We start from the raw sequence: 18,838 nt of genomic DNA on the forward strand, positions 1-18,838 counted from the left end.
GCCAACAGGAAAAAAAAAAAAAAAAAAACACGAAACAGCGAGGAGGATAATAATTTGACGACACTCCCTGCCTGTGGTCATTTTTCATCACATCGACTCTCCGGTGGCAGACCGCGCCTGCGCTCCTTCTTGCTTCCCTTTCCCCAGCGAGGCTTCACCAATTCGGGCTGTGTGGCGGCTCCATCCCCGCCGTCCCGCAAGGCCAGCACCAGCGCTAACAAGTCGCCGTCCAGTGATGGGGAAGTGACAGTCTCAAGTCTCATTGTTTTGCTTTTTTTTTTTTTTTTTTTTTTTTTTTTTTTTTTTTTTTTTTTTTTTTTTTGGTTGTGGCTCTTGAAAAGCCGCGAGGAAGTTGAGGAAAGACCTGACTGGACCACACCGGACCGGACCGGACGACCGTACACATCCGACACTTTGTGCTGTTGAGTCGGCCAAAAAAAAAAGCACACGAGAGAGGATGGAGAGAAAGGTACGGAGCTGCCGTGTTTGGCTTTTTTACTATTATTAGCACGTCACTGCAGCAGCAATCGTGCAAACTACCCTATTTCGGCATTTAATGCGGTTCTGTTTTTTTTAAATGAATTTTTCCCCCCCCCAGTTTAAAATGGTGGTGTTTTTGGCCTCAGCTACAGCCGCATAGTGGAAGAGGCATTAGGGGGATATTGGGGATGTGGTTGGGGGTCGTGGGGGGGACTAGACGAGTTCGGTGTGTGTCTGCATCATCAGCCACCTTTCTACAGCCGCCTCAGCAGACACCAGCTTGTTAACCTTGACTGCCTGTGGGGATACGAACGTGACACTCGAGAACCCGTGAAGGGGAGCCCGAGGCCGGCAGGGAGGCAGGGAAGGAGGGCAAGAGTGGCGGGCTGCTCGACTGGTTGGTGCACCATCACCAACACCCCAGCCTCATCCCCCATCTTGTCAAAAAAAGTTTCACTTGTGCCATTTTAATGTCACCATACACTCTGTTTACTTTATTAGGTATTTTAAACACTTTTTTTTTTTTTTGGTCAGGTGTTCATTAATGTTGTGCTCCAGCTGCTGTAGCCCAAGGGTGTCAAACTCATTTTTGTCACAGGGCACATCGCAGTTATGACTTCCCTCGGAGGGCAGCTACGACTGTGGACCCCTATAAATGAAAGATTACCTCATATACTGTAATTACAGCATACACAACACATTGATGAATAGCCGGTTTTGAAATCAGAAGCCTGTAGAAACATGTTTTTCAACTATTCCATTTATTCTCAAAGGGGGATTGGTAACAAACTAATGCTTGCAAATATCTCAATGGTATTACACCAGAAAACAATTAGCGATTTTGATTTGCTTTTGCGGGCCACATAAAATGATATGCCGGCCCAGATCTGGCCCCCGGGCCAACAGATTGACACCAGTGCTGTAGCCTAATGCTTCTTCCAAATAAGAAATGATTTCAGCTTTAGTAAGAGGAATATGTAATTCTATTTTCCAAACCAGAGGATACAGGTGGTTTCACTTAACTTCGCAATAGCTTAGTGTGACTTCAACACCCAAATCCAGTCTCCACTTTTATTTATCATAATTTGTGAGTTAAATGTCCTGTTTTCCTAATGATCGTAAACGCGTACATACAGTGTGCTTTGTGCAGCTTCAACGCTTCAAAGCCAGTTTGTGCATTTACGAATTATAATTTGAATTGTAATTTATAAATATGCCATTTGCTGAATTATAATACCCAACACAAGTTCCAACGTGAATACATCATTATCATTTAAAAAGAGGAACTGAGGCTACACTAAAGCTTCGTTTAGCTTAGTAAAATGGAGCTTCAACACTTCAAAGGCCGTCTCTTGTAGTTTGGAATGTTATTTGTGAGTGCTCAATGTGGTTTTTGCTTGATTATAATACTGTCCAGAGGGAAACCAATGTGTCTTTTTTAAATTAGAAAATAATTATACGTTATCTTATAGAAACAGCTACATGAGGTTGCAGTTAGCTTTCTCAAGCTCAGCTTAATGCAGTTTCAAGACTCAAAGGCAGTCTCAGCTTGTAATTATTTTAATTTGTGAGTATTATGTGGAAACCAACGTTCGCTTTTTAATTGGAATAGAACATAGTGTACATAATTAGCTTTTTGAAACCATAACTGATGCTACAGTTAGCTTGGTTTGGCCTAGCTGAGTATAGTTTCAACAGTTCTTTCAGTCTCTGCTTTTACTTATCATTTGTGACTATTTGCTTAATTACAATACCTCAACCAAAGTCAAACAAATGTCTGTTTTTAATGAGAAAACAACATACCTAATTATGGTTTGCCAGCAATAACTCAGACTACAGTTAGCTTAGCTTTGTGCTAACGTGTAAAATGGGCTCTAGTCCCTATTTAAAATGTTTTTATTTTGTATTTTTTTTTTTCAATATACAAACTGGTAGCTACTTAGCTCATACCCTTCAATTTAACCATGAAGGAGTGCGCTCAAATTTTCTAGCTGTAACCCAAAGCATACAAAGAGAGGCTTTTCAAATTAACAGCCATTAATGTCTTGCTGGTGATTCATGTACGTGCTTGGTGACTAAAAGTGCCGCGTTGGCTTGCCTTGCATTTGTATTAGCGTCACGTTATTCACTTGTCTGAGCTTCAGAGAGGCATTTTTTTTTTTTTTTTTTGTATAAATATAATAACTAACTGTGCATGGATGTGATTTTATAGGCCTTGCAGAGAAAGCTTGGGCTGCTGCCTCCTCCTCCTCTTCTACGCCGGTTTCCTGTTCAGCACAGTTCATGGAGACTAGGTGACTCAGCTTTCAAAAAAAGCACCTTACTGTATAGCTAATTGTGCTATATAGCAGGGGAGAGGGCAACTGGCGACTGGTGGACCGTACACATGATTTCAAGCTTCACTTCACAGCCCAAAAATGAGGACAGGGTGATTAGTATGCAAGGTAGCGACACTGCTCCCGAGGTCTGATTTGGGGAATGGGTGCTGAAGTCCCGAGCTGGCTTTTTAAGGGAATATGCAGAGGTTCCCCTCTCCAGTTCCTGAGTTTCTCCACCTGGAGCGTCAAAGCGGGCCTTTGTTTGCCAAGTAGTAGGCCGAGGCCCTGGCTTTGTGTTTTTTTTTTGTGTGTGCTACTTTCAGGCATAAATGGACAATAGGAGCACTTCCCTCTATAGCGGCGGAGGAATGTGAACCTGCTCAATGGCAGGTTAGTTGCCGTGGAAACAAAATGGCTTCTGGGAAAAACTTATGCGCACGATTGATTTCCACTGAAGGAGCCAGTGTAGAAATAAACATATGTCCCATTAGAGACCAAAAATCCTTGCACAGACATACAAGAAAAAGTATGTGAACCCTTTGGAATTACTGTGGTACCAAAGTCATTCCATGACCAAGCTCAGTTTTGCCCTTTGAAATGAATTGAAATGCCATTAATACATTCCAGCCCTCCCCCCCCCAAAAAAAAAACACTTTAAAAAAAATAGTACAGTATTGCATAAAAACATGATGAAGAAGAATGAAAATACATAAATGGAAACATTCAGCACTTTTACTACTCTCCCAAGGAGTGACCATCCTGTAAAGGTGACTGCAAGCGAGCGTGTTATCAATTAGCATGTAGTATCAGCGTGTGTAGCGTACCCTCGTGGAAGCATTTCTAAGGCCTCCTCTCAAATATATGCCTCCTATCGGTGGTATCGAACTCCCCCCAACCCCTCTCTTACTGTCACTTTGTCATTTTCGCAGCCAGATTATAGATTTTTCTGGACTTAAATAGAGCGCTTTTTAACCTAATTACACACGATTTACCGCCAAAGCCCCACCATCACATTATAGCCGCGTTGATGTCCTTTAAGTTGCTTATGGCCTCATTTGTTTTGGTCCAAAGAGTTGCAGTGCATCTGGCAGCTTGACCCATTTCGATGTTCAGCATCGATAGTGTAAGAACACGTAGTACAGTACAGCGTGGCCTATATTGTCACCAAACATTAGCCTTGGAGTGCTCGTAGCATGACTGTAACTATCCGAAATAGGATATACTGGCTTTGTGGTAGTTGTTTTGGTGTTTTTGTGTGGTCTACAGTGGATATGAAAAGTCTACACACCCTTGTTTTTGTGGTGTAAAAAAAAAAGAGAGACCAAGATGAAGTATTTGACTTATAGCTCGTACAACTGAATTTGGGGTGGTTGTGTTGAGAAACAATCACATTGAAAGTCATGTTTAATGGGAGTCAGCACACACCTGCCACCATTTAAAGTATCCGCCTAGGCTTTTCCTGACATTTCTTTTGCTTTCAAGCTGAAGCCTGAAGGTTTTGTGCTAACACTGATTTGTACGGCTGAACAACCCCAAGGCGTGATGCTGCCACCACTATGCTTCACTGGAGGTATTGTGTTCCTTTGGAATTAGGCCCAAAAAAATTCAACCTTGCTTTCATCAGACCACAACACAATTTTCAACATGCGTTTGGGGGATTTCAAGCGTGTTATTGCAAAATATATAGCCGGGCTTTGAGGTTCTTCTTTGTAAGATAAGGCTGCCGTCTCGCCACCCTTCCCCATAGCCCAGATATATGAAGACGAAGGGAGATTCTTGTCACGTACTAAACAGCCAGTACTTGCCAGAAATTCCTGTAACCAGTTTTCTTCCTGTCTTTTCACCAATTTTAAAGTGACGTCCACTTCTATGTAATGTCACTGCTGTCATATTTTCTCCGTTTGATGATGTCTTTCTGACTGACTGACTGTTGAACAGTGAGATTCCTCCGTTTTTGTATTTAAATAAGTGGAAGTTCCCATGAGGGCTTCGTGATGTGTCAGGTTAACTTTGCAAAGGCATGATGAAAAATGTTGGCTCATTCTCCTGGGCTGGATGTGTCAAGCGTGGAAAGAAGCAGGGCCAACGTGTTTTCTCCTCCGGTATAGTTTCTTCGGATGATGATGATGTTGATGCTCTGGCCTGGCTCTTGTCCCATTGGCTGCTGTAGTTTCCAGCTCTGGGCAGATTAAGCCGTCGCCATGGCTACAACAAACAGGAAATGCCCCGGAGCAGGTGACGCTTTGGATGCTTTGTCCTGCACAAATCTCCCAAAACTCCTGAGCGTTCGTTCTTTTTTTATCCGACCAGTGGAGTTTCTGTATTGTGCTCACGTTCTTAGCCGTGATGGGAGCTCCTTTTCTTTTAGTGCCATTGGGTTTTCCAGGCTTTTGATGGTGGTCCAGGAGTTTCTTTTGTACGAGCTGGGTTTTGTATGTGGGAGAAAGCGACCTTGAAAGGGGGCCCAGGACCCAAATCTCCCTCTTTTCACTTCGCCCTTCTGTCTGCTTGACAATGAAGTCGGCCAAGTTGATGGAGCTTCACCACAGGGAAGATTAGCACATGAGTGGCCACAACTTTAGGTACACCTGCACAATATAACCAGGTCCACTTCATTTTGACTACTTTGGTTGTACAGTCCCTTTGTGATGGTAACTTGCCAGCCAATTCAAGCGCCCAGTAGCTTTCATTACCCCCCAAAAAATACCAGTTTATGTGTTAGTTTTGGGGATAGAAATCACAAATCCACAACATTTTTGGTATTCTTTTTTATTTTATATTTATATTATGATAATTTGTTAATTTTTTGTATTTTTTTTAACTACTTGATGATTGAAGAATTTGTAAGGATAAAAGCCACAAACCGTCCCAATTTTATTATTAGAATATTTTATTTAATTCATTTATAATCTTATTGTTTGTTCATTTTCATTTTTCATTTGTGTTGTTATTTAACATAAAAAAACACAAACACACAACCTACATTTTTTTTCTTAGTAAACTTGTTTTCTTTTTTAAAATGATCATTTTATTTATTTAATTTTTAGCTACTGCATGCATGAAGAAATATTTTGGGTTTTTTTGGGGGGGGGGGAATAAATGCTACAAACCCACAAAATATTTAAAGGTATATTTATATCTATAATTATTATTTGTAATTCGATTTTAAAAACTACTATTGGTTGTTTTGGGGGATGAAAACTGCAAACACAATTGTATTTGTTTTTGGGCGGAATATTAAAAAAAAAAATCAAATTTGTTTATTTCACCTTTATCTAGCCATGTAAGGCAATTGCAAACAGATTCTCTTTTACAATGCTGAACTGGCAGATTTGGATGTGTTTTTAACCTACCACAAACCCACAAAATGTGATGTATCTGAATAATGTAAAAGTTTACATATTTATGTTGGATTTTTGTATGTGTGTGTGTGTGTGCGCGCGCGCGCGTGTGTGTGTGTGCGCGCGCGCGCGCGTGTGTGTGTGTGTGCGCGCGATTTGATTCTTTTTTTTTTTGTCTTTTTTTTAACTACCGGCTGCTTGAATTTCTGTCGAGCTGAGTAGATGCTCTCTAGCTCCCCCTTGTGGTTTGAATGATCAAGTGTTTAAAAAGGATTCAAAATGGTGACGGGAGAGAGCATTTCAAATAGCAAATGGCGAACGGAGTCTACCAAAACATTCGCAGCACGATACTGAGCCCTATGCATGTTTATTACACATAGCTTATTGTACGTTTTATGTCTGTTAATATCAATGCGCATTTATTCCTTTACTGGTTGCTCCCTCTGTTGGCCATGCAATAACACTACTGGTCTCCCCCCGTCTTCCCCATTAGCATTCGGTCAGACTGGCTGGCTTTTACTGAGGGAGTCAGTGGGGGTCCGGCAAGGAGCTACTCAACTTACGGTTGGTGGTGAGGGGGAGGGGGGGGGTGGGGTGTTCCGCTCTGCCTTCGTTATCACTTGCACGCCCACGCGCCTTCTCCATAGTGTGGTAACATTTTGTGTACTTACTGGTTGATACTGTTAAGAAATATTTCCTATTAAAGGGCTGCAGTACACGTGATTCAATGACAGGGGTCACCAGCAAGCCTGGAGACGCAAGGGAGGGTCTCCCAATTCCAACAAGGAAGTTTGAAGGACAAACCCTGGAGAGTTATTAATGCGTCGTATGCAAATTTTCTAATAGCTCTAAAAGCGTCTTTTTGACAATTTGCTGCTGTTTTCACACCGAGGAAGAGGAGACAGATGAGTGTGTGGATCCTCACCCCCTTTGTCATTCAAATATCCTTATGAATATTTCAAGCCTCTGATTTGACTGCTGTCGGGGGGGGTCGGGGGTGTTGAGAGAGGAGCGCGCCTGGAGAGAAAGCACCGAAAGGTTTTTAATATCATAAGCAGGGTGCACATATATAGCTAATCGAAATTTGACGATTTTCCCTCCCTTGTGATTAAAATCAGCAACGGTCTGATTGTCGGATGTCTCTGAAGATTATCCGGAGTGATTATCCTGTGCTGCGGGGCACAAAAGGAGGGATTTTTCCTCCTCGATCTTTTTGGAAAACGATTGGGGCTGACAAAATCATAAATGTTGAACTTCGGCAACATTTAAAGCAGGGTATTCGCATACTGACAATCAGGCCAAATTTGAACATTACGATAAAAGTAAAAAATAAAATAAAACAAAAGCCTGATTCTCGGCTAGATTATCCTGTGGTGTGTGGAGTGCGTTAAGAATCTGGCCTTTGCTGACTTTGATCAAAAGGGGGAAAATTACACTTGATTATCACTATGTCTGGACCTGCTTTAAAAATGGAACAGGTTTAACATTTACGATTGTCGGCCCCAACGGTTTTCCCAGTAGAGCCGAGAGAAAAAAATCCCTTTGAACACACCCCACACCACAGCGTAATCACTTAGGATAGTCTTCCCGAGGCGAGCGACAATCGGACCGGAGTTGACCTTATTCGCAAGGAGGAACATTTTAAAATTTGGCCCATTGGTATGTGTGGAACCCGCTTAAGAGTCATTGAGCATGTCCCGAGTGTGACATCACATCCTGGCGCCGTCCCACAGTGTCCGCATGTGCTGACCGGGCTTGTTTCGCTCGGAGGAGGTCACATGCCCCGGATTGGACGATTGAGCCAATGTGAGGCTGATGAAGGAAACAAGTCGTAACCTGTGACAAACGCAGGAAGTCGATGCTCTTGACATGGCCGCCGGTCAAGAAGGTTTTTCAGACCGTTGGGGAGAACGCCAACAGAGGTGAACGCAGATGATTCGTTATTGAGGAAATCGATAGTCTGGTTCAAATGGGTTTAATAGTTGGCTCCAACTCCAGTGTAACGTCGCACATTTTTGGGTGCGGTCACTTGTTGCGCGGCAGAATTTAAAGGGATGCTTTAAAAAAAAATAAAAAACACACAGCCACGCCCACGAGACTGAGTGAAATGTATTTATAATATATTTTAATAATATCATTAAATTAAAAATAGGACTATAATTGACTTTACATTGAATACAAATTCAATTTATACAAACATAATAAAGTATAAAATAAATACAACACAATAAAATAAAAAGTTGAATATTCATCAGGTTTTGCAAATGTAATTCAAACAATTAGGATGAATTGAAATCGACTACATTATTTTTTTTTTTATTTCGACATCCATAATTACATGACCAAACATTTCACTTAAATAATAAGGTTAATTATTGTATTTATCAGAAAGAAATACATTAAAAACACGACAAGGATAATAACATAATAAATAATAGATTAAATCATCCAAATTAGTAAATTAATAAATATAATTTCAACAATAAGTATAAATTAAAATACATTGAACACATGGTTTTATTTAGATAATAACGATAATTTTAAATTGTTTAAAATAAAAAATATTAAATAATAATCTTTTTAAATATAATTTATATAATATCAACAAATTCATAGATTTAAAAAACACTACAAGGATAATAATAAATAACGATAAATTCAAGTAAGTTGAATTGGTAAAATATGTTTATTAAATTAATAAAAATAGTTAATATAACGTGAATAAATTAAAATACAGTAAACTAATATTTTAATGTTTTATTTAGATAAAAATAACAACTGATTTTTATTAATAAAACTGTAATTCAATAATAACATTTCTATAATAGCAAGAAATTATTTATTTTACTCAAAAATACAAGAATTATGAGACATGGATTGATTTATATATATAATTTTATAATATTGACCCTTGTGAGGATAAAGCGGTACAGAAGATGGATGGATTTATACATTTTCCACACTGCTTATCCTCACTAGGGTATAGTGACAACAAACAAACAACAACAATTTAAATAATAGCAAGAAACTAAATAATTTACTCAAAAAAAAAAAGAGACCTTTATTTACATTCATTAATTTTTTACTGGAATCCCTGCTCTGTATATCCATCCATCCATCCATTTTCTGAGCCGCTTATCCTCATCAGGGTCGCGGGCTGCTGGAGCCTATCCCAGCTAACTTCGGCCGGGAGGCGGGGTACACCCCGAACCGGTCGCCAGCCAATCGCAGGGCACACATAAACAAACAACCATTCGCACTCACATTCACACCTACGGGCAATTTAGAGTCTTCAATCAACCTACCACGCATGTTTTTTGGGATGTGGGAGGAAACCGGAGTGCCCGGAGAAAACCCACGCAGGCACGGGGAGAACATGCAAACTCCACACAGGCGTGGCCGTGGATTGAACCCCGCTCGTCAGAACTGTTGAGGCTGACGCTCTAACGGGTCGGCCACCATTCCGCCTGTATTAAATATAACAATCATAATAACAACAAGCAAGACTTCCCCTTTAAAAAAAAAAAAAAAACTCCTCTTTTTTTTCTGCGCGCGACCTCCGACTCGGTCACCTCGTCGTCCGACTGCTTTGCAACCCCCCTCGCCTTTTTCCCGGCTTCCTCACTGTGTGCCGCATGTCCTCTTATCTCACCAGCGGAATGCAACGCAACAGCTGTGCAAGAGGGGGGAGGCGAGGAGGCGGTGATGTGGGCTGGCTGAAACCCCCCTGGTAGACCCCCACAGTAGAAGCAGCAAGCAGCAACCCCCTCCCTCCCTCCATCGCTCTCCCTCTCTCTCTCTTTCTCTCTCTCGCTCTCTCACTCCTGAAACGACATTCCGGGCTCCTCAAAGGCAACTTAAAAGTGAAGCAGACACACACTAGCGAGCGACTCGGCGGGGAAAGGAGTGGGAGAGAGAGGGTGGGAGAAGAGAGAGAGAAGGAAAGGAGGGAGGAAGAAGGAGCGACAGGGACAGGCAGAGGAGGAGGAGGAGGAGGAGAGCACAAAGAGAAGGAAAGTGGAGCAGGGGAGGGGAACCGGAGGCTGGCTGGCGAGGGAAAGACAAAAGAAGGAGAGAGGGCGCGCGTACGAGGCGGCGGGCTCCAGGCGAAGGGGGGACCGCAGCAAATGGCCACGGAGGAGACGGCGGGGGGAGCCAGGAAAGCCACCAAGAGCAAACTGTTTGAGTTCCTGGTCCATGGAGTGGTGAGTGCAGCCGCTCGCTCGTCATTGAAAGGGGGGGAGCTGCCCAACGCGTGGCCATGTGAAGGTTATTTCCCCCCTTCCCTGGATCGCATACCCGGGTTCGGCTCGGGCAGGGATGGAGGAACGGGGAGGGGGACGCGGGATCGCCGACGCTCATGGAAAAAGCAGCCAGCCTGGCGGGCGGGCAGCTCCCCATCTTTGGGCTAGCACGCTTCGGGCACAAGGATGGAAGAGGGGTGGCGAGCCTGGGGGGGTTGGGGGAGACCCCGGCGTAAGGTCACCGGACGTTAACGGAGGCGAGGTGGCGCGGAACAATCGCTCCATTCATGTGTGAAATGTCAGGTCGCGTATGCGCTCGGGAGGTTACCATGACTGTTAGCACTGTGTGTGTGTGTGTGTGTGTGCGTGTGCGTGTGTGTGTGTGGCCAGTGACACACTCGAGATGCAGGCGAGCAAAGTCACAGCAAAGTTCCAGCGTGCCGCTCAATGGGCTGACTGGTTGGGTTCCCATCAGGCAAATTTTTTCTCCCTTATTTTCATACTGTGTTTTTTCTAGTATTGCGTCCCCAATCTAGCCCTTTCAATTCAATTCAAATTGTGATTACATTTTGAAACATTTGAAAACAATTATAAACCAAACATTTGGAGGTCAGTTTAAAAAGCACACGTCTGAAATTATTATTATATTTCAAAATGTAATTAAATTATTGAAAAAAAATCTTTTACATTTTATTCAAAACGAGACTTTTTTCGGGGTCAAATTTACACTAGTGCGCACACCTGTATAAAACTGCGAATGTGACTACGTTGGGATTTATACAGTCACATTCAAACACATGTTAAATGGGAATCAGTGCACATTTGTCACCTTTAAAGTGACTCTGATGATCCCCAAATAAAGTTCAGATGTTCTAGTGGGCTTTTCCTCATATTTGTTGTCGTCACATCGTCCAGCGCAAGCCATGGTCCGCAGAGAGCTTCCACAGCATCAGAGGGATCTCATTGTTCAAAGGTATCGCTCGTATTTTAATTTTCCGTGATTTTCTTGGTCTCATTTTTTAGCGCACAAAAACCAGGCATTTGAATAGGGGTGTGTACACTTTTTATAGCCACTGTATTTGCCCAGGCAACAACAATTAGACAATTGTCACCACTGTCCAAATACACAAATCAGATATTTCAACGTATTTAAACACAAAGAATATTGCTAACATAAAACGTATTGAAAATACTGTTCATATGTAATAATGTACTCTCAAGGCCACGCCCCTTAAAGGTACACATACACTACAACTGCTGTTGTGATTCCGCTTATAATAATTACATATAGTGAAATCCAGCGGCACGGTGGACGACTGGTTAGAGCGTCTGCCTCACAGTTCTGAGGATCGGGGTGCAATCCCCGGCCCCGCCTGTGTGGAGTTTGCATGTTCTCCCCGTGCATGCGTGGGTTTTCTCCGGGCACTCCAGTTTCCTCCCACATCCCAAAAACATGCATGGTAGGTTAATTGACAACTCTAAATTGCCTGTAGGTGTGAATGTGTGTGCAAATGGTTGTTTGTTTGTGCCCTGCGATTGGCTGGCAACCAGTTCAGGGTATAACCCGCCTCATGCCTGATGATAGCTGGGATAGGCTCCAGCACGCCCGCGACCCTAGTGAGGAGAAGCGGCTCAGAAAATGGATGGATGGATCTCTTTTATTATGTTTGACTTACAAGCTTAGTCACAGAATGCCCTGAACTCATAAGTCGAGGTAGCAGTGTGTACAAGTAGTCGCTTTCAAATTGATGTACTGTAGCTTCTCCATCCTCAGCTCTTATTTAAAGTAAGCAAAAATAGCAGATGTCAATCTTTGTATTTGTCATCAGTTTGTCTAAAAATACAAATTGAAAGAAGAACCTTTCAAAGAATTATAAGAAAGCCTTCTATGATGGCAGCAAACTTCACAATAAGCAGTAAACGATTCTTCAAAAAAGAGAATTATACATCATCATCTTCGTTTCAGTCCGCTAACCTAATGCTAACACTAAATAGCACCTATATTTAAGCAACGGCTTGAGCACAAACGCTACAGCAACACATGGAGACAGACATTATAACAATACTGAGAATCTTATATTCTTTATCCTTTGCGAAGAACGACTAATATTAGTGCCGTACTGATGAGCTGAGAGTAGTTGTAACATCTCAGACGTCTGACTGTCTTTTGCTGCCCCCATGTGGCCAATGCGGGCACACCAGAAAGAGCAGCACAATGGCCCTTCAATTGAAACAGTGTGACAAAAACTGCTTCATTCTTTTTAATTCAATTTTATAATGTCATTACTGTATGTTCTTTATGAAGAACAATATTATGGAGTACTATTTTTCCTCATTAAAATACACATTGCAGCTTTGTTTTTGGGGCTGGCTGGAATGGATTAATGGCATTTCCATTCCTTTCAATGGGTAAAGATGATTTAAAATTTTTTGGGGGGCTTAAATCCCGGCTGTCAGGAAGGACTTTTTGCAGGTGTCGATTGCGTCGCCCCGCAAACAGCCGCGGTGGCGAGTATGATCGCGACGGCGGATTTATGTAGTGGGCAGACGGGATGAGCTATTGTGTCTTTGACAGGAGCGGTCATTACGGCGGCGCCGCTTTGGGCAACAATGGCGAGGCTGATTGATGAGCCGCACGCGCGCGTCCTCTCCACAGACCAATTAACCTTGAGGAGGCGAGGCCCACTCCCACCCTAAATGCCCCCCTCCCCATCAACCCCACCCCAAACCTCCAAAAAGCTGTTAGGATGGAAAAAAGTCTTGTTGAAGAGTGTGAATGTTTATTTTTGCACTTGTGGTGAGGCCTGATGTTTCCACTCTCCTTGTGGAATAAAACTGCTCTCCCACGTGTTATGCAGCCTTACCTTGGCTTACGAGTTTAATTTGTTCCAGGGGCAAGCTCGTAACTCGATTTACTTGTATTCCAAATTCATTTTCTCCATGAATCTGTTCCAGACACTCAAAAAACAAATTTGTATTGACTAAAATTAGTGCTGCATTGTATATATAGTAGGGCCTGACCGGTATGGATTTTTTTCAGGCTTATTTCAATTTCAAAACATATGATGACCTAAAATAACTTTGGTCCCTTATCGCTTACAACAGTAAAGATATGAATTATAGGCAGAACATTGGACTGTTTTACATTGCTTTGCCCTTTAGTATTTGTTGAACTTTACAACAGAGAGAAAAATCGGGAAAAAAATCGGCCAATTTTTGCTGTTTTTTTTTTATGTTAGTTTGAATGTCATCCTGCCTTACGTTGTAAGTTAATATGTTAAAAAAAAAATTCGCCTGATATCGGCCAATTAAATCAGACGTCCGATTAATTTTTGTGGTTCACATCGATTGTTGTTTAAAAAATGTAATCGCTTAGTGGCTTGCTCAGCGGCTTCCTTGCCAAAAATTGTTTATTAAAACCAGAAAACCTTCCTGGCATGTACATAGAATGTTATATACACTGTATTCAGGATTTTGTTTACATTTTCAGGGACAAGGATTAATTTTGCTTGGAAGCAAAAGAAAAAATAACAACACTAGCACAGGGAGAACATGCAAATTCCACACAGGAAACCCTGCCTTGTCTTTGGTGATTCTTAAAGTGTGGTACGAGTACCATTAGTGGTATTCGGGCTCCCTCTAGTGGTACGTGAAAAATCTCTCCCCATGTACCGTTCAGTTGTATTTAACTTTAAAAGTTCTATACATTTGCATTTAATCTTTATGCTTCTGTTCAAACTGCAATATAGTGTGTTACAGTGGGTCACAATAATATTAAATGGGCCTTTTAGGAATAAAAGCTCAAATGTTGGTCATGATAGCAGTTATTTTTTTTTGAGGCGGTACTTGGTGTAAAAAAAAACCCAAAAAAACAGAAAAACCATTTATTTGCCCTAGGTTGCATGTCGCTTAGGTTAGCCTAAGTTTGGCCTCGTCACGTGCACGCACGCACGCACATGCCAACACTCGTCTCACATGTCCACCGCAGAGCGGATCTGATTGCCGGCTGCTTGAAACCCCTTCAGCCAGTCATAATGGACTCCTATGAGGAAATACACCACGTCGAATTGCCCCCGAAATACTGTGATGATAAATACTGTGGTTTGTGTAAGAAGGGATGAGACAAAAGAAGAATAAGGAGGTCTCCTAAGAGTCCTCAAGGTGACGACATTGGCTTCGCAGAGCCCCCCGACCGTATGTTGTTTTATCCTCTTCCACTTCCTCACTGACCCCCTCGCACCCCCCCCCTCGAACCCCACCCCCCGACTCGCCAAACAAGAGTGACAGCAGCGCCTGTTCATTCTTCTTCTGATCACCAGATCTCGAGCTTCAAAACAGCCCTATAACAAGTTTACACACACACGCACACACACACGCACAAAGTCTTTTGTCTGCGCCTTTTAATCCCTCGACTGTTTGATTTGTCAAATACGCCATTTTTAGTCACGTTTTGTCGTATTTTCGGCACTTTCCCTTTTTAGTTTTCTGTCGACGCTCTTTGTTTTTTCCCCACGTGACTTTGTGGACAGTCTAAAGATCACATCAGCCTTTGAAATTGACAAACATGACGGGAAAAAAAAACATCAGTGTAGACCTACTCGAGGTTACAAAATTTCAGATTATATCTGCACCATTAAGTCATTTTTTTCGAAGCATTATGGTCATTAATCCTTCATTTTCCGTGTCATTGTTACTTTTTAAGATCCTGTGGAGACTAGAACAAAACAAACAGAATAGAATTCTACACAATAGAATGGCTTTGTCGCCATTTGTACCTAGGGTGCCATTCTCCTCGAGTCAAACTTTGGCAATACAATTCTAATCCTTTAATCCTCAAAATGATCGTCAAACTTTGACGCCATGAGCCGCCTACTGTCGACGTTTAGACACAAAAAGGCTCCAAAATGTAGCGTTTCCTATCTGTCCAGGATTCCTGTTTGTTGTGTGTGTTCCCTGTAATTCGCTCAAAATGGCTGACTTCCCGTTCAAATGATGATCAATGAGAAATTGTTGTTGGCCATGTTTTTTTGCGCGCATTCACAAAGTGTAGAAAGGAGCATGTGTGCTCTCTGTTCGTATTCCCGTTGCTTCGCTCGCCAAATGGAGGCGGCGGGACGCAGCTGTTGCCGTGCGAGTGACAGGCACAGGTGAACGTCGGCCAGTTGTTTCCAGCCGTCAAAACGGAACTGTTCGCATTGTTTAGGGAACCACGGCGTGTGCGTGTGCGTGTGTGAATGAAAATTGTGCAAGCTCTAAATGCAACTGTGCTCTGAATTTTATTGCATCTCTATTCGCTGAAAAATTATTTGCTCTCATACACACTACTGAATCACTCTCCCACACATATCCGCTCACATAATTCACACTGCTGAAATGCTTCCATACTTTACTGAAACAGTCTCACGCACAACACTAAAACGCTGTCACACACTGAATACTTGCACTTAAAATGTGCGTTGTTTCTTGTCCCCAGCGTCCCGGCATGCCGTCTGGGGCGAGGATGCCCCACCAGGGCGCTCCCATGGGCCCCCCCGGCCCACCGTACGGAGGAAACCCGGCGGTGCGTCCCGGCTTGCCCTCCCCGGTGATGGAGGCCAGCCGCAAGAGGCCCGCCCCGTCCCAGCAGGTCCAGCAGCAGCAGCAGCAACAGCAGGCCGTCCAGAGCCGGGCCAGAAAGTGAGTCCAGACGTAAATGACCCACAGTACGGGCCAGAGCTCCACCAAAGCCCAATTATTTTGTCCCCTTTCTAGCTCTCATGAGGGCCTTTTAAACTGGAGAGGCAAATTTAAGCAACATTTAACAGTGGACTCACAGCAAGCTCGGATGATTCGAATCACTGGCTCGCGTTAACACTCACAGGAAAGCTTGCGCACTCACATTATGTGGGTCACTGGCTGACGTTAGCTTATTCACTGAAACACCACAGACTCCAATGATTGCATTCACTGACTCAAGTCTGTGGACTGAGCAGAAATATCACAGACTCCAATGATGTGATTCGCTGAATGGAGTCAATGGATTGAACGGAAACACTCTTGACTCAGATGTTTTGTTTCACTGAATGAACTATATTGACTCAGTGGAAGACTCCCTTGAATAGGGGGACTGAGTCGAGTCAGCACCCTCACCAGAAACCCAACACAGTCGGATGGTTTGATTCACTTACTTGAATCATCCAAAACTCGGATGATTTGTTTCAGAATCAAAATCATCTTTATTTGCCAAGTATGTCAAAAACACAAGAAATTTGTCTCTGATATTTGGAGCTGCTCTAGGATGACAATAAACAGCCATTATCCCAAAAACTACTTTTGAGACATAAAACATAAACATAAACATAAAAACACACTACGGCGAGTCACTGAACAATGAGAGGTCGGAGGTCATCCGAAACTCGGATGTTTCACTTCACTGACTCTAATTATCAAACTCACTGGAAACACTGCACACTCAGATTATTTAGTTAATTGACGTAAATCTGCTGACTCACCGGAAACACCGCAGACTCAAAAGATTTGAATCACTGACTCGAGATAGCATACTCACCAGGAACACTCCAGACTCAGATTGATTCACGGACTCAATCCTGTGGCGGTGGGAACGTCACTATTCCGAGTGTCTTGTTTGTGGTATTGCATGCGTCAGGTTTACTCATTAAAGGAGAATCAATAGCAGCAGTGTCCTTATCGCCATTGATCCCCTCACAACTCGGCCAGATGATGGACCAGACTCTCTAGCTCCTCCAGAGAGGGTCCGGTAGATGGATCCGTCCGTCCATCCGTCCATCCATCCATCCATCCATCCATCCACCCATCCATCCATTCATCCTCTCCTCCAGGCGACTTTGTGATGTGTCCTCTGATACCCAAATTCCCACCAGCTGAGCGGTGCCACTTGTGTTTCCATTGTGTCATTGAGTGGTTCGCGTTGAGGTTAAGAAATAGCCTTTCATTCCCAGAGTGGTCGGAATATTTCAAATGAATCAGATGACATACGTTAACATAAAGATGAAGTAGGTTTGGGTTAACTAGATTACCCAGCGGTTACCTTTCATTGACTTGACACTTCATTAGCTACACCAGCTAAGGCGATTCTAATAGAATACAATTTCTATAGCATTGTATTTGGAGTTGTTTTTTTTTTTTCTATTCTTTTATTTAAAATTTTTTTTACATTTGATGCATTTTTTGTAGCTTTCATTTTAATTAAATAAATAAAAAGTGAAATAAAAATAGTGACTTTTTTGAATAAAACAAATTATGAACCAAATTCTATTTCCCCTCCAAATCGTCATAGTTGAGCTACTGAGCATGCTTGATACAGTTCTTAGATGTACCTAATGAATTGTCCAGTGAGCGTTGCATGGAAGTACCACATGCAAGAAAGTTAAGGTGTCAGTGAGGTCAAATACTACGCTAAAATAGTACAGGCAACTCGTTTTTTTGTTGTTATTTGGGCTGATGTTTCTGTTGTTGCTTTTTTGATGTTCCGTGAATTTTTGGCCTTGAAGTGGCGCCGCGGGAGGAAGCTTCAGCTTCAGGTTGCCCGGCAACACGGCCGTGCGTCCCCGCTGTTGCCAGGTCGACCACTTCAAGCTTTTTTTTATTCAAAATTCTAAACGTGACAAAGAATTTTAATTGGTAAAAATTCATTTTGCCGGCGTTCGTCTCGGTCTTTATCGTTGTGTCGTCTGCGCGCGTGTGCTTGTTTTGGTTTATTGAGGACTGTTTGGGGATGAGCGTGGCCCTCACACACACATACACACACACACGCACACAACATTTGTAGAGCATAAGTGCCATCTTGTGGCAAATTTGTTCTGAGGAACTATGCTGAAGTGAGTCGAGGAGTTTCGTTTTGACAAAACTAGTGATTTTCTGCCATCGTGTGCCCTCTTGGTCTCAAGTAATTATGCTGATGTGAGTTGAGGATTTTCAAAAATAGTGCTTTGCTGCCATCTTACGGCATCTTCGTGTCAAGGAAATGTGTTGATCAATAAAATGTCTTGAAGTGAGTTGAGCAGTTTCATTCAGACAAATAAATTTGGTTTTCTGCCATTTTGTGGCCTCTTGGTATCAAGGAACTCTATTGGAGTCAGTTGAGGAGTTTCATTTAGGTAACAATAGAGCTTTGCAGTCATCCTGTTATCGCATAGTGTCAAGGAACTAGGATGAAGTGGGTTGAGGAGGTTTATTTCAACAAAAGTAGCCGTCTTGTGGTCTCTTGCTGTCAAGGAACTATGTTGAAGTGAGCTGAGAAGTTTAATTTCCACAAAAATAGTGTTTGCCACCTGTGTGCCCTCTTGGTGTCAAGGAACTTTGTTGAAGTGAGTTGAGGAGTTTCAGTTAGACAAAACTAGTGCTTTGCTGCCATCTTCTGGCATCTATAAGCAATTATAATAAATTTTTTGGGTCCCGATTCCCTTAGAATTAAACAAATCTGACTTTCTACAGC

The 18,838-nt window shown here is 42.5% G+C and overlaps 1 protein-coding gene across 5 annotated transcripts in view; it reads left to right on the forward strand.

The window, feature by feature from the left end:
- Nucleotides 1-309: 309 nt before the first annotated feature.
- The window catches only part of smarcd3b (SWI/SNF related, matrix associated, actin dependent regulator of chromatin, subfamily d, member 3b), a 29,970-nt gene continuing 11,441 nt past the window's right edge, over nt 310-18,838 (forward strand). The window contains exons 1-2 of one of the 5 annotated variants that reach the window (XM_061757605.1): nt 310-469; nt 15,857-16,059. In XM_061757605.1, coding sequence (XP_061613589.1) covers nt 458-469; nt 15,857-16,059 — 215 coding nt within the window. In that variant the 5' untranslated portion in view covers nt 310-457. Of the gene's footprint in view, nt 470-9,330; nt 10,345-15,856; nt 16,060-18,838 lie in introns of those variants that run through there. The other 4 variants (XM_061757604.1, XM_061757603.1, XM_061757608.1 and 1 more) reach the window with 4 other exon arrangements.

This window comes from Phyllopteryx taeniolatus, chromosome 20, assembly GCF_024500385.1.
Source record: "Phyllopteryx taeniolatus isolate TA_2022b chromosome 20, UOR_Ptae_1.2, whole genome shotgun sequence".
Taxonomy (NCBI): Eukaryota; Metazoa; Chordata; class Actinopteri; order Syngnathiformes; family Syngnathidae; genus Phyllopteryx; species Phyllopteryx taeniolatus.